At 43.2% G+C, this 24,502-nt stretch overlaps 2 protein-coding genes across 4 annotated transcripts in view; one reads left to right on the plus strand and one right to left on the minus strand.

Moving 5' to 3' along the window:
• LOC141134831 (low-density lipoprotein receptor class A domain-containing protein 1-like) overlaps positions 1–10,803 on the plus strand; it is a 70,334-nt gene extending 59,531 nt beyond the window's left edge. For all 3 annotated transcript variants that reach the window (XM_073624268.1, XM_073624276.1, XM_073624282.1), the window contains one exon: positions 1–10,803. In XM_073624268.1, the coding sequence (XP_073480369.1) occupies positions 1–137 (137 nt within the window). In that variant the 3' untranslated portion in view covers positions 138–10,803.
• Positions 10,522–24,502, minus strand: part of BTF3 (basic transcription factor 3) — a 22,348-nt gene continuing 8,367 nt past the window's right edge. The window contains exons 3-6 of the mRNA XM_073624293.1: positions 23,901–24,014; positions 15,874–16,075; positions 13,061–13,117; positions 10,522–10,803 (exon numbers count right to left, since the gene is read on the minus strand). Of these exons, the coding sequence (XP_073480394.1) occupies positions 10,757–10,803; positions 13,061–13,117; positions 15,874–16,075; positions 23,901–24,014 (420 nt within the window). The 3' untranslated portion in view covers positions 10,522–10,756. The remainder of the gene's footprint in view (positions 10,804–13,060; positions 13,118–15,873; positions 16,076–23,900; positions 24,015–24,502) is intronic.

Below are 24,502 nucleotides of genomic sequence, written 5' to 3' on the forward strand. Positions count from 1 at the left end.
CTCTACACTGCCCTGCTTGTCAAGGCTGGAGATGTAACACTGTATTCTTTGCTGACTGCGACTGTATTCCAAAAACACGTTGCAATGACACTGTCCAGGACTGTATAGATTGGAGTGATGAAATATCCTGCAGATGATATTGAGCCTAAATAGAATCTACGGAAGGTATCTGCAACCCCCAATCAATGGGGAGAAGACGAGGTCAATGATTGCTTCTCCAAACATAGCCCAGTACTAAGAACAGTTTTGTACTAGGGCAGTGGGATTTTGGACCTGCATTACTAAGTACTCTCTTACAACGTGAAAATTAAAAATTGAGTGTCAAGATGCATACATAAAGGCAATCTACCTATTCAAAATTTGTCAAGAATACACAGATTTGCAAACCGCTGGAAAGATGTTTCCCAATGTACCTACAGTGGGGGAAATAATTTGATCCCCTGCAGATTTTGTAAGTTTGCCCACTTAGGGTCTATCATTTTTATCATAGGTGTATTTTAAATTATAGAGACAGAATATCAACCAAAAATCCAGAAAAAAACCACCATAAAATGTTATAAATTGAGTTGCAGTTTAGTGAGTAAAATAAGTATTTGATCCCCAAGCAAAACATGACTTAGTACTTGGTGGAGAAACCCTTGTTGGCAAGCAGAGGTAAGGCGTTTCTTGTAGTTGGTGACCAGGTTTGCGCACATCTCAGGAGGGATTTTAGTTCACTCTTTTTTACAGATCTTCTCTAAATCCTTAAGGTTGCTTGTCAACTCAAAGTTTCTGCTCCCTCCATACATATTCTATAGGACTAAGGTCTGGAGACTGGCTAGGCCACTCCATGACCTTAATGTGCTTCTTCTTGAGCCACTCCTTTGTTGCCTTGGAGGTATGTTTTGGGTCGTTATTCTGGAAGACCCATCAACGACCCATCTTCAGTGTTCTGGCTGAGGGAAGAAGGTTCCCATCCAAGATTTTACAGTACATGGCCCCATCCATTGGCCCCTTAATGCGACAAAATCGGTCTGTACTTTTAGCAGAGAAACAGCCCCATAATGTTTCCACCTCCGTGCTTGACTGTAGGGATGGTGTTCTTAGGGTCATAGTCTGCATTTTTCTTCCTCCAAACAGGGCGAGTCCCCCTCCTCAAGAAGGCACATGTACAGTCATGCCAATGAACATCTAAATGATTCAGAGAAGGATTGGGAGAAAGTGCTGTGGTCAGATGAGACCAAAAATTAGCTCTTTGGCATTAACTCAACTTGCCGTGTTTGGTGGAAGAAAAACACTGACTATGACCCTAAGAACACCATCTGTGTACACTACATACGGTAATTGTTATTTTATTTGAAATTTTTCCCAACGAAAGTGGAGTTACTCTTTAAGGCCCATTATCACTCATGAATGGAGCTGTCTGCGATTAGCTGCAGGGGTTCTCTGTGATTACCTGGGGTCAGGAAGCCACATTCAGAAATGACCTTCAAATCCTCCCTGGACAAAGATCTCCCAATGGGGCTTATCTCTGACCCTGCTGGGTCTCCTGCAGCTAACTGCAGATGGCCCCATTTGCAAGTGTGAATCCCCTTAAGGATCAATAGAGAATACAAAAAGGTAATTCAGACTTGCATAAAGCTTTATCTGCCTAAATGTACATGGTTTTCACTGAAGGTAACGTTTACTTGAGTATTTGCTACATCTTCAGCTGGATACACAGTTTTTTTTTTTTTCATTCAATCCATGAACGTAAAAAATAAAAAGTGATGTTAGTGCGGCGATCTCCCCAGCTATGCTATTGTATTCTGACAGGGAGACAGCCCTCTGCCAAAACACACAATTGCAGCCATTGGCTGCCAGTGCTGATCGGATGCTGGTCTTCCAGTACGCCTGCTCAACAGAAGCCGGTTGGAAGACCAGCTTCTGTAGGGCAGACAGCTATACACACAGGCCGAAAGTCAGCCAGTTTCTGCTGAACTGACTGTTTTCGGGCAATTTTTGTCCCGTGCGTACCCAGATTTAAGCTGGCCATACAGTATTAGAAATGTGTCTAAAATGTTTCCAGCCACTCGATTTTCTGTTGTTAATGGGTTCATAACATTTGTTTTTGACTGTCTTAATGAGAAAATTCAAAGAAACAGAATGGAAATTTTTTCTCAAACGAACAAATTTCCAACACTGTACAGGCGGTCCCCAGGTTACAAACAAGATAGGGTCTGTAGGTTTGTTCTTAAGCTGAATCTGTAAGTCGGAACAGTGTAGCTCCAGCCAAAAGAACTATTTTTAAGCTTTTTGGATAGCATAGGGAAGGGTTAGCACCCCTATAACGTTTGTTTTGCTGTCTGTGCCCCTGTTAAGAAGATTTCACCTCACTTTCTGTCACAATGACAATTGGATTTTGAACATTTTGGTTTGTTGTGGAAACAAGCCTTGGTGATAAAGCATCAGTGTAGACACAAAAAAAGAGAGGAAAGTGCACCAAAAATGAGCCACGTCCATAAATCATTGAGGATACAAAATAAGGTAGTACTGAGTATTAGACACCTTTTACCCATAACTCTTTACAGGAATGCATTTCCCCTCCTAGGGGTAGATTTCCTCTCACTTCCTGTTGTCTCCCTCCATTTGTAAGTAGGAGTCAGATGTTTGTAACTAGGGGACCGCCTGTATATGGTTTTTGTTCAGGAAATTATATTTATTCCAAAATCAAATGTTAACCACTTGACAACTGGGCACTTAAACCCCCTTCCTAACCAGACCAATTTTCAGCTTTTGGTGCTCTCACATTTTGAATGACAATTACTCAGTCATGCAACACTGTATCTATATGAAATTTTTGTCCTTTTTTTCACACAAATAGAGCTTTCTTTTGCTGGGTTCTTTATTTTTTGCGCCGTAAAAGAAAAAAGACCGAAAAATCTGTAAAAAAATACATTTTTCTTCATTTCTGTTATAATATTTTGCAAATTAGTAATTTTTCTTCATATATTTTGGCCAAAATTTATACCGCTACATATCTTTGGTAAAAATAACCCAAATCGGTGGATATTATTTGGTCTTTGTGAAAGTTATAGAGTCCACAAGCTATGGTGCGAATATCTGAAAATTGATCACACCTGAAGTACTGACGGCCTATCTAATTTCTTGAGACCCTAACATGCCAGAAAAGTACAAATACCCCCCAAATGACCCCTTTTTGGAAAGAAGACATTCCAAGGTATTTAGAAAGATGCATGGTGAGTTTTTTGAAGTTGTCATTTTTTCCCACAATTCTTTGCAAAATCAAGGTTTTTTTTTTACTTTTTTTTTTTTTCCACAAAATTGTCATATTAGCAGGTTATTTCTCACAGACCGCATATGCATACCACAAATTACACCCCAAAACACATTCTGCTATTACTCCCGAGTACAGCGATACCACATGTGTGAGACTTTTACACAGCGTGGCCACATACAGAGGCCCAACATGCACGGAGCACCTTCAGGCGTTCTGGAGCACCCAGGCCAATTCTGACATTTCTCTCCTACATGTAAAAATCATCATTTATTAGCTAGAAAATTACATAGAACCCCAAAACATTATATATGTTTTTTTAGCAAAGACCCTAGAGAATACAATGGCGGTCGTTGCAACTTTTTATCTCGCATGGTATTTGCGCAGCAATTTTTTTAACGCTTTTTTTTGGAAAAAAACTGTTTTGTGCTTTACAAAAACCAAAACAGTAAAGTTAGCCCAATGTTTTTGCATAATGTGAAAGATGAAGTTACGCCGAGTAAATAGATACCCAACATGTCACCCTTCAAAATTGCATGCGCTTGTGGAATGGCGCCAAACTTTGCTACTCAAAAATCCCCATAGGCGACGCTTTAAAATTTTTTACTGGTTACATGTTTTGAGTTACAGAGGAGGTCTAGGGCCAAAATTATTGCTCTCGCTCTACCGATCGCAGCGATACCTCACATGTGTGGTTTGAACACCGTTTTCATATGTGGGCGGGACTTACGTATGCGTTCGCTTCTACATGCGAGCACACAGGGACAGGGGCGCTTTAAATTTTTTATTTTTTTTTTATTGTTCATTTTACTTTATTTATTTTAGTTTGATGCTTTTTTCCAAAAAAAAAAAATTTTGACCACTTTTATTCCTATTACAAGGAATGTAAACGTCCTTGTAATAGGAATATGGCATGACAGGTCCTCTTTACAGTAAGATATGGGGTCAATAAGACCCCACATCTCACCTCTAGGCTGGGAAGCCTGAAATTTAAAAAAAAACAAAAAAAAAACAATCCTGGCTTCGATCGTCGGTAGAAGCGCGGGGGGGGGGGGACATCCCCTCTCGCCTCCCGTAAGAACGATCAAGCAGTGGAACAGCCGCTATGATCGTTCTTATGGTGTAGGGAATCGCCGGCTGAAAAAGCTGATATCTGAATGATGCCTGTAGCTGCAGGCATCATTCAGATATCCCCGCACAAAGTCAAGGATGTTGTACGACGGCCGGCGGGCGGGAAGTGGTTAAAACGCATTTTTTTTTTTAACACAAAGTTGTCCATTTATACAATATTTCTAACACATAGCATGTACATAGCAAAAATGACACCCCAAAATAGATTCTCCTGCTCCTCCTGAGTACGGCGATACCACATGTGTGAGACTTCCACAGCCTGGCCACATACAGAGGCCGAGTACAGCCGAGCATGGCTCAGCATGGCTGGGTATGGCGGGGTATGGTGGAGTATGGCGGGGTATGGCAGGGCTTTGCAGAGTATTGTGGGGGTATTGCAGAGTATTGTAGGGGTATTGCAGAGTAATGTGGGCTTTGCAGAGTAATGTGGGCTTTGCAGAGTATTATGGGGGTATTGCAGAGTATTGCACAGCAGAAGGGATGGCTGAGCATGGATGAATGGGTGGCTGGATGTCTCTGTGCAGCGCTGCAGCCATCCATCCATCCATCTCCCTCTCCTCCACAGTGTACCGATCGGTACACAGGAGGGGAGGAGAGGAACCGGCGTCATCAGATGACGTCAGTCTGTTTACATGTGATCGCGCCATCATTTGACGGCGCGATCACATGGTAAACGGCCGCGATTAGCGGCCATTTTCCCGGATCCATGATGCGCCGGGTCCTCTGGACCCGGCGGTCACGGATGTGCTCGGGTGCGCGCCCCAGGGGGCGCGCGAGAGGGGAAATCCGGGAGGACGTCATAGTACGTCCTCCCAGAGTTAAGCAACCGCCCTGCAGCCGTCATTCGGCTATGGGCCGGTTGTTAAGTGGTTAAAGAAACATTTGACATTTGTCAAAAAAGCACATTATGGCGGGAAGTTTAAACTTTATTTAGTGTAATATTAACAAAGGACTGAGGATGCAGGGCACCAAGTGCTTTTGCCATTTTCTAAGGCTCTGCTGCTGATCTCTATATATCAAACTTGATATAATCTGTTAATACTGTATAACTCATGCTGTAAAATAAAATATTAGTATCAACTCCAGCGATTTGGAATTAATGCTTTGAGCAGGTGCACATTGTCCCTATATGGCATTTTACAATCATAAAAAAGGATTCTTTTTTAGTTTTATCAGACGTCTGCTAGAGCTGCACAATTAAAGCGGGGGTCCACCCACACCGCCAAAAAAAAAAAAAAAAAATATTAAAAGCCAGCAGCTACAAATACTGCAGCTGCTGACTTTTAATAAATGGCCACTTACCTGTCCCAGGGTCCAGCGATGTCGGCAGGCGACGCCGAGAACCCGCTCGGTTCTCGGCAGCTGCCACCACCATCCTAGGTGAGGGAATCAGGAAGTGAAGTGTTGCGGCTTCACTTCCCGGTTCCCTACTGCGCATGCGCGAGTCACGCTGCACGTCCCAAGTGGTCCCCGCTCTCTCCTGGGAGCTGTGTGTTCCCAGCAGACAGCGCGGTGGGGACGGGAAGAGGCATAGACTCCCATGGGAGTCTATGCCGGAAGTGGGTGCAAATACCTGTCTTAGACAGATATCTGCACCCCCTCCCCCCTGAAAGGTGCCAAATGTGACACCGGAGGGGGGGAGGGTTCCGAAAAGCGGAAGTTCCATTTTTGTGTGGAACTCCGCTTTAAACATTAAAAAAAATTGTGATCTCGAATCAACCCCTCTGACGATCTCTATTGCAGAGTTTGCCAATTCTTTCATATAACAAGTGGAGAGACTTGTCTGCTCACTCAGCTGTCAAAAGAAAACATCCAGTCTGCCAAGTTTTAACATGAAACATTGTAACTAACTCTTCCTTCTTAGATCAAAGGGATAAATTATAAAGGGATAAACTTCTGTGTGGGAAAAAAAAAAAAAATCCAGGCAGTCTGCCAAGTTTTTAAAGAACATGTAAATGCAGGAAGTTTAACCACTTAAAGTCTAAATCTTTTTCTGACACTTGTTTCCCAAGTTAAAATCAATATTTTTTGCTAGAAAATTACTTGGAACCCCCAAACATTATATATATTTCCGCAGAGACCCTAGAGAATAAAATGTCAATTGCTGCAATATTTTATGTCACACTGCATTTGACCAGCGGTCTTTCAAACGCAATTTTTTGGGAAAAAATACACTTCAATGAATAAAAAAAAAAAAAACGAAACAGTAAAGTTAGCTCAATTTTTTTTGTTTTAATGTGGAAGATGATGTTACGCCGTGAGAATCGTGATCTATCTTCTAGGCAAAAAAACTGATTCTCATTTTAGCCAGAATCGTGCAGCTCTAACGTCTGCTAAGGAAGGTGATATTTAAGTTAAAAAAAAAAAAAAAAAAAAAAAGCTAGAAGTTAAACACTAAAAATGATGTCATGCTTGTTAGGGGAAACCCAATCAGAGCAAATAAGGCACTACAGCTTTGTGTTTGAAATAGCTTAGCATCTCCAAACTTCTTCTAGGCTAGGGATTCCCTAGTAACCAAGTCATCACAATAAGATCATATTGGTTTGTGTTCTGTCAATTGACAACTAGTTAAATAACTCAGTAGTAAAGTTAAATGCCAGAGTAGCTCTAGCCTAAGACATCAAATTTTCTGACATTTAAAAAGGTCAATAAAATGATATTGCGGTTAATTCAGGGTTGACCTGGGGTAGATAGGCTGCTGCACTCAGGATGTGGCTAGATGCCCTCTCTGGTCTTAACAGCACATTCAAACTTGCCGATTATCTTATTTACTTTCCTTTCACATAAATATACACACAGAAAGTAGAAAGTGTTTTGTTCCCCAAGAGAAGAAACCTAAAAAGACCAAAACACTAAAAGCAACCAACTGTAAGGACTTGCACTGAAATGTACTAAATGTTTGTTCTTGGGCTTAAATACATAAAGTGTGGAAAACGAAAGCTAGGGTTTGAGAATAGAAATCCTATCACATGCCCTGCATGCCAAGGAGAATGAAAGATTCTTACTAAATCAAAAACTTGACAAAAGGTGGGTTTCTGGCAGATACACATGTAAGGTTTTTACATATTTCACAAACTACTTTACACAGCCAGGTATGTGAAGAAGTCAGCTTTGGTATGTCAGCATGGTAGAAGATAACCTGGACAAAAAAATGTTTTTAGTGTTTATCCTTTCAGAAAAAAAAAAAAGCCAATGCACCCAATTTAAAAGGAAAGCCAGTAATGACATAAAATTACCAATAATCTTCCATTTTCAATATATACACTAGCATCTGTATTAAAGTGTTATTTTTTTTTTTAAAGGCAGAAGAATTATCTTAAGGCATTATATGCAATAAAATAAAAGTCTTCTGTGTGCAGCTCCCCCCCCCTTTAGTCCCCCTAACACTTAAAGGGGGAAAAGTATTTGATCCCCATGCTGATTTTGTATGTTTGCCCTCTGACAAAGAAATGATCAGTCTATAATTTTAATGGTAGGTTTATTTCAACAGTGAGAGACAAAATAACAAAAATATCCAGAAAAACACATTTCAAAAAAAGTTATAAATTTGCCTTTTAAAGAGTGAAATAAGTATTTGATCTCCTATCAGAAAGGTTTCTGGCTCCCAGGTGTCTTTTCTCTACAGGCAACGAGCTGAGATTATGAGCACTCTTAAAAGAGAGTGCTCCTAATCTCAGCTTGTTACCTGTATTAAAGACACCTGTCCACAGAAGCAATCAGATTCCAATCCCTCCACCATGTCCAAGACCAAATAGCTGTCCAAGGATGTCAGGGACACGCTTGTAGACTTACACAAGGCAGGAATGGGCTACAAGACCATTGCCAAACAGCTTGGTGACAGGGTGACAACAGTTAGTGCGATTATTCGCAAATGGAAGAAACACAAAATATCTCTATCAATCTCCCTCGGGCTGGGGCTCCATGCAAGATCTCACCTTGTGGATTTTCAACGATCATAAGAACAATGAGGCATCAGCCCAGGACTACACAAGAGAATCTGGTCAATGATCTCAAGGCAGCTGGGACCATAGTCACTAGGGATGAGCCAAAATTTGTGTAAACAATTAAAGTTTATGGGACACAAAACGTGAAAAGTCAAAAGTGTTCATTTTAAAGGCTTATATGCAAGTTATTGCCATAAAAAGTGTTTGGGGACCCGGGTACTACCCCAGGGGACATGTATCAATGCAAAAAAGTAAATCAAAATTGCTCATGGCTGTAATGTATTGCCAGACCCACACCAAATAATAAAAAAAAACAAAAAAAAAAAACTTTGTGATAGCATGGGCCGTGACAGGTCCTCTTTATGGAGAGATCTGGGGTCTATTAGAATCCAAATCTCTCCTCTGGCCTCCCATGTAGCCGATCAGACACAGAATGGTCTGATCGGCTAAACAAAAAGGGGCAGAAGCGACAAACTGCTAGCCTTTCCAGGGTTACAGAAAGGGGGGGGGGGTACATTTGTTCCCCTCTCTGTACAGGGCCAACATCTGCATCGCCCTGGCCTCTGATGGGATTGGAGAGCCCGGGTGAGGCAGCGGCAGTAGGGGGGGCGAGACCTCCTTCCGCCACCCGCAGAAGTGATCGAGCGGCTAATTAGCCACTCAGATCACTTCTGCCAGATTGGGAATCGCCAACTGAAAAGATCAATACTGGGATGATACCTGTAGGTGCAGGCATCATTCCAGTATAACCACTAAAAACGGGAGGACGTCCATGTGCACCCTCCTGGCAGAAAGTGATTGAGGCCATGGAGTGGCCTAGACAGTCTCCAGACCTTAATCCCATAGAATATATGTAAAGGGAGCTGAAGGTTCGAGTTACCAAACGTCAGCCGCGAAACCTTAATGACTTAGAGAGGATCTGCAAAGAGGAGTGGGACAAAATCCCTCCTGAGATGTGTGCAAACCTGGTGGCCAACTACAAGAAATATCTGACCTCTGATTGTCAAGGGTTTTGCCACCAAGTACTAAGTCATTTTGCAAAGGGGTCAAATACTTATTTCACTCGAAAATGCAAATCAATTTATAAAACTTTTTTAAAATGAGTTTTTCTGGATTTTTTTGTTATTCTGTCTCACTGTTAAAAATAAACCTAACACTAAAAATTATAGACTGGTCATTGGTTAGTACAAAATCAGAGGGATCAAATACTACTTCCCCTCCCCCACTGTACCCGAGTCCCATCTGGAGCCAGTGAAGTTGCACGAGAGACTTGGCTGTCTGGGACTCTCCTCATCAGGAGGGAGGGGCCACGAGTGCTGGCAAGGGACCAGAGAACAGGAGGTTTTTGGCTGCTTTGTGCAAAACCACTGTACAATAGCAGGTAAGTATGACACAGTAGGTGATCATCTTTATTCTTTGTAGCACAGCCCATCACAGTGTACGTTTCTAATCTGTTCAGTGCAGGTGATTGAAATGGGCATTAATGCAGTCCCTCAACTTAGTATCAGTTCCAGACAGTTAAAATTTCTAATGAAAAAATATAAGATGTAGGCATTTCCATTACTGGATCAAATTATTATGTGGAGTAGCTTCTTGTGTTCTTAAATGCACAGAGAGGATGGGGTTATTGTCAAGCTTCTTTTTCTAAGTTCAATGCTGCATGCAGTGTTACAGCTCCACCAAGCAGTACACTCAAAAAAAAAAAAAAAAAAAAAAATCACACAATATTTCATTTACATAATGCATTTATAGCTTTGTATGATGTCCTTAATGTTTGTACATTTCAGATTGTCACACACATTAACTGCAGTCCAAGCACCCGAGTAGGCTCAGTTTTAAATTAAGGATTTTATATGAAAACCCATATACCTTCAAAATTGAAGCTTGCACTTTACCCATTTTTTGGCATTAGCTTAGGTCAATAAATACAATTGGGCTTTCATATGCAGGTTGTGTCATACAGCAAAACTGATGTATATTGACAGAACAGTAACTATTTGCTGTGCCTTTATCTCTGTAAGAAACAAGATGATACACAATACCCTTGTATTGATGTTGGAATAACTGCAGTGTCAATATTATGCCATGTCCAACTTCAAAAATGTTTGCAGAGAGTAAATAAACCATGGTGTTCAATGGGATATCAGCCAATCCCATCAACTATACAGAACACTAAAACACACAGCTCAGTAAAGTTTTACGCATGATCAATCTTTATTTCTAGTGGTCTTCAGTTCGGATGGGCACAACAGGTCTGCACAGAAAGTGACTGAAGAGAGCTGCTACATATTGGGCATCTTAAAAAGGAATTCAACTTTAATCTCATCGGGTCAAAAACAAAAAAAAAAAAAAAAGCACAAATAGATAAGTCACAATATAAAATAGCAGCTCCGTTCAGATTATTAAGCTCCATAGTGGTTTCAGTTTAGACTGCTTCATTCTTTGAGGCTTCATCAAAGTTCTCAACCAGGTCTGCAAAAAAAAAAAAAAGATAAAAATTTAGAAAAGGAAAGCCATTTTCATGCTGAGCTAATCAAAATGACTACAGCTGATCACAGATAAAAGTCAAATGGCTTTGTGTGCCATTGAGAAGGCGATTAGCTATACATGATTAAAGGACAAGTTCACATTTGGGAATGTATTACATGTTCCACTAGATTTTAGGGTGGAACATGTAACATGTTCCCAGCGCTGCAGCTGTCCCGTTCAATGTGGCAGTATGGGGAAAAGTTCCCTGTACTAGCTGCCACATCATTTATACACACAGCTGCGAGTCTGAATGAACTACAAGCCCCAACATCCTTAGCGGTTGTCGGCTTGTAGTTCTCAATGAACTGACACAGCGCCGGGGAATCTTCCTGTCAGCGAGTATCGTCTTACCCGTACGGGACGTATGGACAAGCAGATACACAGACAGTGTGCAGGAGACCTGCATGCCATCAGCGATCTGCTGATCTCTGGTGTAATGCTTTACATGGTCTTACTACAATAATAAATGGCTTCAGTGTACAGAAGGGACAGCCAATAACAAAATGCCCCTTAGTAAGTCTATGGGTGATGTCATTACACAGGTTCTGCAGCCGTTGTCTGCAATTTCTCCCCTTTACTGAAGCCAGTGCGCGAGAGAGCATGTGACCGGACCGACTTCAGAACAGGCAAGTACTAGGGCATAATCAATTAGTCGGTCAGCCGATGAGTTGGCCTGCATACAGAATGCATATCAGAAAATACAGTGCAACACGCATACAGCTCAGTGCACCGTCCATACATGTCAGTCAGTGCCTCAGAACTTGTGAATGTGTGAGGGACAATGCTCATGGGACATGTAGTCCTGGGCAAGAGAAGGAAGCAAGCGATTCTAAAGACATTAGTTTTTTTTACCTTGGCATTCCAGATGTTTTGGAACTACATTTCCCATGATGCTCATCTACACTGCAGAGTGCATTAGCATCATGGGAAATGTAGTTCCAAAACATTTGGGGCACCAAGGTTTGCCATCATTGCTAGAGGGCAGGGAGATGCAATTAGCGGACCCCAGCTGTTGCAGAACTACAAGTCCCATGGAGGCACAGCAAGACTGACAGCCACATGCATGACACCCAGAGGCATTATGGGACTTGTAGTTTTGCAACAGCTGGGAGGTCCGCTAATTGCATATCCCTGCTATAGGGGCTCTTTATACTTAACTGTGGGGAGGGGGTTCCAGGAGTGGAGAATCAGTGCTACTCTGTGCAAAACCATTACACAGAGCTGGCAAGTATGACAAGTTTGTTGTTTAAAAAAAAAAAAAGAAATCCAACGTTTGCAATTACTTTAAGGGCTCTGTGCAAGAAAGATCAGCATCTGAACCCAGAGAAGGTAGAGGCTGATAAACTGGAGGTAATATAAGGCATTACAATTACATTTAATGCAAAAGTTTACCAGTATAGTGCATTATATTTAAAATTACTACATCCATGACAAAAAATAAAAAATTAGTACTACTTTAATATAAAATTCTCCCCCTTTCAAATAGCTTTATTTCTGACTACGTTAAAATACCCTGAATATCCAACTTCTGGGTAAAATAATAATAATAATTCACGGTATAGATTAACCTCTTATAGTAGTGATTATCTGCAGTTCCTGAATAAGCTTAGTAAAAAGAACAAAAAGCTGGCAGGCAAACCAATTGAAACCCAATTTAAATAAACATTTTAGAGTGGTTTTATATTGTCATCTAGCTCAGAAGTTTATACAGTTCTGCCAGCCTTGAGACAAGTCTCCCGTCCTTGGCCTGTGACTGACAGTGAAGGAGAAGCACCACACCGATGATCTCCTCTACCACTCCTTGTCAGGACATGAACTGTCTGTGCTGCTTCTCCATCCTTCCCCAATCTGAGCTTTGCTTTACACAGACCACAAGAGGCTGATACCAAGTGAAGTCATGAAATAGAAATACTACATTTTAGGGCAACATACACCTTAAAACAAACTACATTATCAATATGTAGAAAGCCATTTTTTTATACCTGCCAGCTTTAAAAACTCCAGTATCAAACTGCACTCTACAAATCACTATTGCCGAATTTCCAATATAATTACATGTTGGGTGGAGAGCTGAATGGCATTCACAATACAGTTTTGAGTCCCTTGATCACCGATTCCATGTAACCAGCACCAAGCACTCAAAAAATTATAGAAACATGCTTGAGATTAACATTTGTGATAGCAGGAGCCAAGAACTTACCAGGAACTTCATCGTCTTCTTCCTCCCCAGTGGCAAGTGGTGCTTTACCATCTAAAGCTAAAATAAAAGGTCAATTGTTAACACAAGACAGTACAAATAATAAAAAAAAAAAAAGCTTTCAAAATACTCATTGTATTTAAAAATTGGCATGCTGCATGTGTTCTGTACATTTTTTTTTGTTTTATACGAGACAATAGCATTCTTATGGAAAATGCACCATGGGATTTTACAAGAGGGCAACATAGAAATGTGAACTGTCCCTACAGAGAAGGATTTTACAGTGATTTTAAACGATCACCTTATAAAACGACCCATTCGTTTTATAACGAATGAAAAAAATGAGGCAAAACATTTGTGTATGGATATAAAAAAAACATAAGTACCTTTTTTGCCCTCTCTTATAAGTTATCACATTCCCTCTGTTCTCAGCTGCATAAGAGCTGGGGGGAGGAGAAGCAGCAGCACACTGATCTTCCCAGTGAATGGCTGTGTAGCAGGGGTGTGTCAGGACAGGACTGATTATAGGAGAGCATACAGATTTCCCAGCATAACTAGAGAACTGACCATGGTCTGTTCTCCTGCTTAGTGTGGTCAGTTTTTAATAGGAAAGCGGAGGGACTGGGAGGAATACCAGGGATTTCACACAAAGAAAAGAAGCAATACAAAGAGAACAGGATACTTTATAATACAAAAACACGGTACAGCAGGCACAGATCAGGAATATTAATTGCTGGGGTAACGAACACTAACAATGCTTGCCATTTTCTATTTAAAGTGGTCTTTTTAAAGCAAAAAAAAAAAAAAACCCACAAACAAACATGTTATACTTACCTCCTATGTGCAGTTGGATTTGCACAGGGCAGCCTGGATCCTTCGCAGGTCACTCTACGCTGCTCCTGGCCCCTCCCTCCTGTTGAGTGCCCCCACAGCAAGCAGCCTGCTATGGGGGCACCTGAGCCGAGCTGCAACTCTGTGTCCATTCAAACACGGAGCTGCTGTTTGGCCCCACCCACCCCTCCTCTGATTGGCCGACTTTGAGTGACAGCCACAGGAGCTAATGGCACCGTTGCTGTGTCTCAGCCAATCAGGAGGGAGAGTCCTGGACAGCCGAGGGACTCGTAGACGCCACTGGACAGAGGGGGCCCAGGTAAGTATTAGGGGGTGCTGAGGAGACTGCTACACATAGGCTTTTTATCTTAATGCATAGAATGCATTAAGATAAAAAAACCTTCTACCTTTACAACTCCTTTAAAGTATAACTAAAGGCAAAACTTTTCGTTTTGGATAGAGGGCAGAGGGATTAGAACACCTGTCAGTTTTTACTGCTGTCTGTTAAGGAGATCATCCCTCTTTATTTGTCCTTTTTACCATTATCACTAAAAGTGAAGAAAATCCCAAATTTTGGGTTGTCCCCAGAAAAGTAATAGAACGGAAATCTTCCAATGGGGACACTAGTTCTGGTGACCTGGGGGTCCCCAATGAATTCCATTAATTTGCAGGGATTTCCTCCTTCCTGTTTGGCTATACGGGACATTTATTTATTTTTTACTAGTAATGGCAGCGATTAGTGACTTATAGCGGGACTGCGATATTGCTGCGGACAAAATCAGACAACACTGACACTCTTTGGGGACCAGTGACACTCTTACAGCGATCAGTGCTAAAAAAAAATACTGTATTAATGACACTGGCTGGAAAGGGGTTAACATCACTAGCTGGTGTTAACATCACTGAAACACCACTAGCTGGTGTTTCAGTGTAGTGGGGAGGTGCTTTTACTAGTGGAAAGCATGGATCGGTGTTCCTGCTTTACAGCAGCCATGCTTTCTGTAGTGACAGAACGACAATCTGCCTTGTTTACATAGGCAGATCACCATTCTGCCTGTGTACAGCATGATCAACAGGGCCCTCTGATCAGCTCGTGCTGCACACTTTGGCCCGATAACCTGAAGTGCAGGAACATACATACACGATCCTGCACAGCTGCCCTGTAGCAGTAAATGCGATTGGGGGGGGGGTTTGGGTAGCAGTTAACAATGCTTGTCATCCATTTTCTATTTAAAGCGGAACTTCCGCTGATCCAGTTCCTTCCCCCTCCAGTGTCACATTTGGCACCTTTCAGGAGGCAGGGGGGAGCAGATACCCGTCTAATCCAGGTATTTGCCCCCACTTCCGGTGATGATCAGTGCTCCCATTATCAGTGTAAATGCACCCTGTCAGACTTGCTGGTTACTGGCTCTCCTTTCCTCTCGTTGCAACAGCGGGTGGGGAAAGGAAAGCCGATAACCAACACGTTTCGGTCACATGGTAAAGAGCTGCTGTGCGTGGCCCTTTACCTTGATCACAGAGCATGCCCAAAGCACGCAGGTGGTGTTCTAGGAGGAATTCTATGGATGCCCTCCCAGAACAGAGCCACAATATAGCTGTCTTTTGGCTATGGCATGGCAAGTGGTAAAAAACTGACAGCGGCAAGCACACAAGTTATCACTGCTCTGTGGCCCTCAAAGCCTTGGACAATTACTGTACTTCCTCCCCAATGCAATGCCACATCAGCAGACTCCTGCACTGTCATGTGGGGGCTTAGAGTGTAAGAAAGACTTGTACCTTTGCTGATCTCTCCCTTTAATGCTAGTTTCCTGGCTGCCTTCTTTGTTTGGACCTTGATCTGTTCACTTTAAAAAGTACAGTGAACACTAGAGACAGCAGCCAGTTTTGGTTTTTACCCAGATGCGCACACACACACGTGAAATCAGCCTGTCACCTCTTGAAGACAAAATGCTGACAAAAACCTCATTATTGCTGCATCCACTTACATTGTTTTGGCAGGGCCTCTGCAAGTCTTCGCAGGCTAGTAAGGCTGTCTGCTCCAAGCTGGTTTAGGATGCTGGGTAACATCTCTGTGAGCGGTTTGGTCTCAGCGTGACCTGTAATGGTGAAGGTATTGGCAGCCAAGGAAGCCTGTACTTTGGGATTGTTGAAGTGTATAACTGTCCCTTGGTTTGTAAACATGTTGACCTGCAAAGACATGAACAAGACATCTTACTATAAAACAATGTCCTCTGCCTGTGTGTGTCTTTTCTACATTTGTAGAATGGTGTGCTCTAGAGCAGACTTGCAAGGTGTGTATACACGCACACTAGATCGGTGTTGCAAAACTCCACTCCTCAAAGTTCTTTATTTTCCTCCAAAATGTATAAACAATAGTGAGACTATAGCGAGTCCCAAAGTAATGATCAGAATATAAAAAAAAAAAAAAAAAAACTGGAGTTAGACTTACCGGTAACTTTCCCTAGTTGTCTTCCAGGACAGCCCTTGAGAGATGGAGTCCCTCCCATCGACCCGGGAAACACATTGCCAAACAGTTCAAAAGGCGGTCCCTCAGGTCCCTGGCCAGTCAATCACCAAGAACCGAAGGATGGAACTGTAAAAAACATAACCATAACAGGTAATGTTGTTAGAACATTCACATATTCAAAAAAGGGTGGGATCGTGCTGTCCTGGAAGACCACTGGAAAAGGAGTTACTGGTAAGTCTAACTCCATTTCTACCTAGTTGTCTTTCAGGACAGCCCTTGAGAGGATCCCCAAGTACTCACCAGATTTGGGGGGGGGGGGGGGACAACGGCTTGGAGAACTTTTCTCCCAAAAGCCTGATCCTGACTGGACATTAAGTCTAGTCGATAATGCCTTGTAAAGGTGGAAAAGCTTGACCACGTGGCTGCTTTTAATATTTGCTCCGGGGTGGCACCAGCTCTTTCTGCCCAGGATGCAGATAATTCCCTTGTGGAGTGGGCTTTAATACCCCCAGGAGGATCTTTGTTTACTGTCTTATAGCCCTCTGCTATAGCTAGCCTAATCCACCTAGCTATGGTGACTTTTGAAGCTTTTTGCCCCTTACGTTGTCCGGAAAAAAGAACAAAAAGTGAATCTGAGATTCTGAATGGATTGGTTACCCTAAGATACTCTAGGATACACCTCCTTACATCTAATAAATGAGAACGCTTTTCTTTCTCATTTGAAGCCTTCTGACAGAAAGAAGGGAGGACAATATCTTGTGACCTATGGAAATTAGATGCCACCTTTGGTAAGAATCCAGGGTCTATTTTTAGGATGACTCTGTCTTCCAGAATTTGGAGGAAGGGCTCTCTGACAGAGAAAGCTTGGGTTTCACTAACCCTGCGTGCTGAAGTGATTGCCACAAGTAGTACTGTCTTGAAAGTGACCAGTCTTAGAGAGGCCTCTGAGATAGGTTCAAAAGGTGACCCCAAAAATGCCTTTAGAACGACTGATAGATCCCAGGATGGGGCGATGTTAACTCTAACTGGTTTGCGTCTGGAGATTGCTTTACTGAACCTAGCAATAAAAGGATCTTCTTGCAACCTTTTCTCTAAGTACACACTTAAGGCCGCTATCTGGACCTTAATAGTACTAGGGGTTAGCCCTTTGTCTATCCCCTCCTGAAGAAACTGCAGGATATTTGCTGTATCCATGTTCACCTCACCTTGGCTGTTCAACCAGCTGTTAAATTTTCTCCAGACCTTCCTGTAAATGGTTTGAGTGACAGGTTTTCTACTCTGTAGCAGGGTCTGAATCACTCTGTCAGTCAGGCCCTTGCTCCTTAAAATTTCTTCCTCAGTAACCACGCTGAGAGGTTCAGCATAGATACTTGTGGATGAAAAAGCGGTCCCTGTGACAGGAGGTCTGGTCTGCAGGGAAGCCTCAGAGGAGGTTGGTCTGTCAGCCATAGCAACGTTGTGAACCATGGTCTCTTGGGCCAAAACGGTGCCACTAAGATTAAACACGTTTCCTCTACAAGAAATTTCGCTAAAACCCTCGGGATGAGGTGAAGCGGAGGAAACGCGTACGCTAAACTGAAGGTCCATGGGGTCTGTAAGGCGTCTACTGCCCAGGGCTGATCTCCTGGGTGTAGCGAGCAAAAATTTGGAACTTTTGCATTGTCCTTGTTTGCAAACAGGTCCACTACCGGTTTTCCCCAGTAAGCTGCTATGTAGTTGAACACTTCCGGGTGTAGAGACCACTCTTGATTCGACACTCGTTGTCGACTCAAGAAATCTGCCGTGTTGTTGAGACATTCTGTGGCATAGATTCAATATCTTCTCTTCCGGCAGGACTATCCTCTGCTCTACTGACAGGATCTTGTACCCCAAGTACAGAATTTCCTGTGTTGGGGTAGTCTTGGACTTTTCCAGACTGACTATCCACCCCAAATGCCTCAGGCTGAGCTGTGTCAACTCTAGGTCCCGCCGAAGTTGCTTCTCCGAATGGGCCGTGAGGAGTAAGTCGTCTAGATATGGAATAATCGAGACTGACTGTAGTCTTAACGGAACTAATGCCTCCCCGAGAACTTTGGTAAAAATTCTCGGGGAGGACGACAGTCCGAAAGGAAGTGCTCTGCACTGGAAATGATAAACTTTGGTGTCTATCTGGATCGCCATCCGAAGAAATTTCTGGCATTCCTTCCTTATTGGCATATGCAGATAGGCGTTCCTTAAATCCAGGGTAGCCATGAACACCTCTTTTTGGAGAAGATTCCTTATTGAGTAGATGGACTCCATCCGGAATTTTTTTGTATCGGATGGAGCGGTTCAGAGGTCGGAGGTTCATGATTAGTCTGAATCTCCCGGACGGCTTTTTTACCACAAAAATGTGTGAGTAAAAACCGCCCCCCTGTTCCTGAATAGGGACTGGTGTCAATACCTCTTGATCCACCATTTCCCCTATTAACAGAGGTAAGGCCTTGGCCTTTTCTGAGTGTCTTGGAAGCTTTGTCACAAGAAACTTTGAGGGTGGATCGCTGTGAAACTCCAGCGCATACCCTCTTTTTATAATGTTCAAGACAAACTTGTTTGAAGTTATCTTTTCCCACTGTGGGAGAAAGTTCACCAACCTTCCTCCACCGGGACCCTGATGTCACTGGGGTTTAGGGTTTGAATTGGGGCGGTTAAAAAGTATGCCCCCTTTCCCTTTCTTCCCTGTCCAATGCTTTTTGGGTTTGAACTCCTTCTCTGACTTGGAGGGTTCCTTTGAGGGACGAAAAACATTTTCTTTGAAAATGTTTTTTTAATGGGAAAGGTTTTCTTTTTATCCGCCGTTCTTTCCAAGGCGGTATCTAGTTTAGGCCCGAAGACTAAGTCTCCTGTAAAGGGAACACTGCACAAACATGTTTTAGACGCCGTGTCTCCCCTCCCCCCAAGTTTTCATCCAGACTGACCTCCTGGCTGCGACAGAAAGCGCCGCTGTTTTAGCCGTAAATTTTATGGCATCAGTGGAAGCGTCAGAGATGAAACTTGTCGCCTTAAAAAGCATAGGGAAGGTTTTTAAAATCTCCCCCCTAGGCGTGCCTGCCTTTAGATGCTCTTCTAGTTGGGCTAACCAGAACTCCAGATTCCTGGCAACACAAGAAGTGGCCAGCGCTGGTTTTAAACCTGCCATAGAAGCATCCCAGGCCCTTTTTAAGACTGTCTGTTTTCCTGTCCATTGGGTCCTTTAAATGACCCATATCCTCAAAAGCAAGGTCAGATTGTTTTGAGACTTTGGACAGAGGGGCGTCTAGTTTAGGATTTTTATTCCAGACCGCCTCTGGGCTCTCATCAAAGGGGAATCTCCTTTTAAGGGAATTTGGGAAGAAGACCTTTTTATCTGGCTCGGCCCACTCCTTGCGGACAAGGCCAGAAAGCACATTATGTATAGGGAATACCTTAGCTTTCTTTTTCCCCAGAGCCTCATACATTTTATCATGCCTGGTTAATTGAGTTTCTTCCTCATCAATTTCCAGCGTATCATAAATAGCGCTCAACAGCTCGTCTACATCCTCCAGAGACAGCTTGTATTTTGCGGCTTTTTTAGCTACAACCTGATCCTTATCTGAGTCTGCGTCAGAGGATTCAGGGCTAACTAACACGGGGCTATGCTCCCTGACTGTACGGGGCTCCCCAGAACTGGGTGTTGTAAGGCATGGTGAGGCGGAAATCGCAGCTGCTTTACTGGTGGAAGCAGACGTGCCTACATCTGCGATTAACTCGCTGAGAGATTTAAAGGTTGATGCCATCTCATCCTTAAAGGAGCCAAGGAATTTCGCCAAGGGAGAGTCTGCCTCTGTTTTAAGTAAGCCTGCAATACACTGCTTGCATAAGGCTTTGTTAGAGCCCGAGGACAACTTATTTCCACAACTAGGGCATTTTTTGCGGCCTGACTTGTCTTCTCTTGGAGCTTCCTTACCCTGAAATAAGAATGAACTATTTTAGCATCAGAGAACCTTTTTACTCTCATAAAAAACACCTGTGCTGCAACCACCACTGCATCCATCCGGGACTGTGAGGTAACCACCACCGTGGGGAACTACAAATCCCAGCCTTACAACAAAACCCCAGAAAAAAACCACAGTAAGGGCTTGCCCAGCAGCCTACCTGGGTTTGGCTGGTGCCTGCCTCCACCGGAGTGTCCTGGGAAGTAGCCTCCATGGTCCCCCTCACGAGCTCCGGGTCCCGCCGCTAGTCCGGTATAGCTGGACGCTGGTCGGGACTTGTAGGCCTCAGCGTGGGCTTTCCCCTCCTCCTTTGCCTGTAGAGACCCGGAACCGGAAGTCTCGGCACAAAGGATGACGCGGTTCCGCCGGAAGTGACGCTCGGCGTCTCCGACCCCCACCGCTATTGCAGCAAGGAGCTGTGATGGAAGAATCCATCTTCACTGCTCCTGGGGGGAAGCTGCACCAGCCTGACACTGGCCACCTCGGCACTGGATAGAGGGGGGGGTAGCGGGTCTGCTCCTTTTCAGCTGGACGGTACCCGAGCCCAAAAGATTAAAAGTAGGACTAACCTGGAGCCGCTGGATAGGACCCGGTCCCCCTGTGCGGCTCCACTCCCCTCAGGCAGCCCTTGAGAGATAGAGTCCTTCTCCTGGTTCCTGGCAACATGTTCCTCCAACGGAGGAAACACAAATGACTGACCAGGGACCTGAGGGACCACCTTTTGAACTGTGTGGTAATGTGTTTCCTGGGTCGATGGGAGGGACTCCATCTCTCAAGGGCTGTCCTGGAAGACAACTAGTGAAAAAAAGTTTATCCAATAAGCCTTAGAACCAATTCCTTAGAAGGATATACTCATAAGACTGGTTAAGCATTTTAACACATAATAGTAAGCCACAAATTCATGTACATTTAAAGCCATGTTAAAAGTCTCTTGTTTAAAGCGGAACTTCAGTCATATTTTTCATCTATTAAATCTTCTGCCCTTGTTTTAACCACCGCCGGCCGTCATATGACGTCCTTGGCTTTGTGCGGAAATATCTGAATGATGCCTGGAGCTACAGGCATCATTCAGATATCAGCTTTTTCACCTGGCGATTGTGTAGGGCACCATAAGAACTATTATAGCGGCTGTTCCACCGATTGATCGTTCTTACAAGCGGAGAGAGGGGATGCCCACCCCCTCCCGCCGATGCTTCTACCGACTCACCACTTCCATCGGTGAGTCTGGGACAGGATCCGCCAAACCCGGATGGTGACCATAGAGCAAGGATCTCCAAACTATGGCCCTCCAGCTGTTGTGGAACTACACGTCCCATGAGGCATTGTGAAACTGAGATTCACAGACATGACTAGGCATGATGGGAATTGTAGTTCCTGAACAACTGGAGGGCTGTAGTTTGAAGACCTCTGCCATAGAGTCTCTGATCGTTCGGAGGCCAGGTGCGATGTTATGACATCAGGCCCGGCCTCTGCATTCAAACAAACGGCGCCGCCCCTGCTGGGAAGCCAAGATGGTTTTATTTAATTTTCTTGATTTCAGGCTTCCCAGCCTAGAGGTGAGATTTGGGGTCTTATTGACCCCATATCTCACTGTAAAGAGGACAGATCATGCCATATTTCTATTACAAGGGATGTTTACATTCCTTGTAATAGGAATAAAAGTGATAAAAAAAATTACTTTTAAAAAGTGTCAAACTTTAATTTTTTTTTTTTCTGGTTACATGTTTTGAGTTAGAGGAGGTCTAGGGCTAGAATTATTGCTCTTGCTCTAGCGTTCGCAACGATACCTCACATGTGTGGTTTGAACACTGTTTTAATATGTGGGTGGGACTTGCGTATGCGTTCACTTCTGCGTGCAAGCACACGGGGACAGGGGCACTTTAAATTTTTTTTTTTTTTTTTTTTTTAAGCGCCCCTGTTACAAAACATGTAACCAGAAAAAAAAAAAAAAAGTAAAGCGTCACCTATGGGGATTTTTAAGTACCAAAGTTTGGCGCCATTCCACGAGTGTGTGCAATTTTAAAGCGTGACATGTTAAGTATCCATTTACTCAGCGTAACATCTTTCACATTATGCAAAAAAATTGGGCAAACTTTACCTTTTTTTTGTTTTTGTTTTTTTTTTTTTTTAAGCACAAAACTCCCCCCCCCCAAAAATAAATGGTGTTCGAAAAAAAAAAAAAAAAGGACAATTTTTACATGTAGGAGAGGGATGTCAGAATTGGCAAAACTTTTTCTGCCAGTAAATACCTTATACAGCCCACTTCCTGTTTGTCTGGTAAAAAGCCTAGGCTTATGACATCATACACTGCTCTCTCTCGTGGGAGTTTGCCAGGAAGGGAGGGGGATGAGTTATAAGAGGGCAAATGAGAGCTGCAGGTGTGTCTCTGTAAATCCAGGAAGTGAACAGGCAGCAGCTTCAGCTGCCCACAGTTAAAATGGATGCAGCCAGACTCAGTGGTGGGAGATTTCTGCAGCATATTTGCCAAGAGCAGAATCACAGTATATATAAAATATGCAAAGTGGTTGGAGGGAAACTTAAGAATGGTAAAGATGTTTTAATACAAATTATGCGAGCAGACTACAGTTCCTCTTTAATAACAGAAGGGCTAAAATACTTTTTATAAAGTGCTGCTAGAGATTCCTGCAGTGCTGGTCATCGGGTCTGAAGAGAGCCAAAGTGAACTACGACATACCCCTTAAAGTGGTTATAAAGGATCAGGTTTTTTTAAACATGCTATACTTGCCTGCTCTGTGCAATGGAATTGCACATAGTGGCCCTGAACCTCCTCTGGGGACCCCGCCGACACTCTAGGCTGCTCTTCCTCTTGGTGCGTCCCCATAGGAAGGCGCTTCCCCAAGACAGATTGCATGCATCCACTGACACAGCATGGCTCGGCCCTGCCCTCCAGCTCCCTCAGCACAGTATTTGATTGACAGCAGCAGAAGCCAATGGCTCCCGCTGCCTCAGCAAAGCATGTGCCGACTTTTGGTCAGATTAGCAGTACAGGAGGGACCCTAGAGCATCTCCAGTATCTCATATTTTACACTTATTTACTTTTATTACAATCATGGCGAATAGTAGTTGAGAGTACTTGGAAGATCTCAACCAGTGCACTAGGCGACCCAGATTTAGAAATCCATTCAGCAGCACCTAACAGATGCCAGAAATGAAGCGCAAACCATTTTCATTTTAATTGCAGCTTCCAGGTGCACCTAACAGCTGCCAGGAATAAAGCACAGGCTATACTTCCATTTTAAATACAGCTTCCAGGTACTAAAAAGATGAAGTGTGGATCTATACACTAGAAAGAATGTAATACCCTACACTTTAGAATATATGGATATAAAGGTTGAGGGATCTATCTGTTCCTGCAATCAAGGATACCTCATATGACCAAAGCCACAGCACTGGTGACATGGTTTCTATATTGGCATAACAGAAAGCATTATCTAGTCATGTAAAATGCCATCATTACAAATTGCACTGACATTTGTGGTCGATTGCTACAAATATAGGCAACATTGTCCACACAATGTACAACTTTGCATAGTTCCAGTTCTACAGAACTCACCTCTTCTATGCCAGAGATGTTGTTCACACCCAGCTTTTTCAAGGAGAACTGTAGTTTCTTATCGTCTGCAGTAGCTGTTCTGTGGACAACCTTCTTCTTTCTGCGGGCTGTGCCCTTAAAAGTGTGGAGAGAAAAAAAAAAAAAAAAAAAGTGTAAAGATGTTTCACTTCAAAACAACAGACAGCTCAGCCTCAGATACTATATAACCTTTAGTATAATTTATATAGTTTGACAGTACTACAATTCTAGAGATATGCATTGCTTGTGGTGGCCATTGTTTGTGGTGAACAAGCCCACTTGCCTTACATTTTAGTATACCACATATACTCGAGTATAGGCCGACCCCAATATAAGCCAAGGCACCTAATTTTACCACAAAAAACTGGTAAAAACTTATTGATGCGAGTATAAGCCTAGGGTGGGAAAATGCAGCAGCTATTGGATAAACAATGCCCATCTTCAGCCGTACCTTTGATTACGGGGATCTTCCGCTGTGTTATGCTTTCTGTTCAGCGGCCGTCCGTTGTAACAAAGCCCAACCTCCTCCTCGTCCGTGAAAGACGGAACACTGATACAGTTTCCCAGCATTGTATCGGTGTTCT

This window comes from Aquarana catesbeiana, linkage group LG01 (genome assembly GCF_042186555.1).
Source record: "Aquarana catesbeiana isolate 2022-GZ linkage group LG01, ASM4218655v1, whole genome shotgun sequence".
Taxonomy (NCBI): Eukaryota; Metazoa; Chordata; class Amphibia; order Anura; family Ranidae; genus Aquarana; species Aquarana catesbeiana.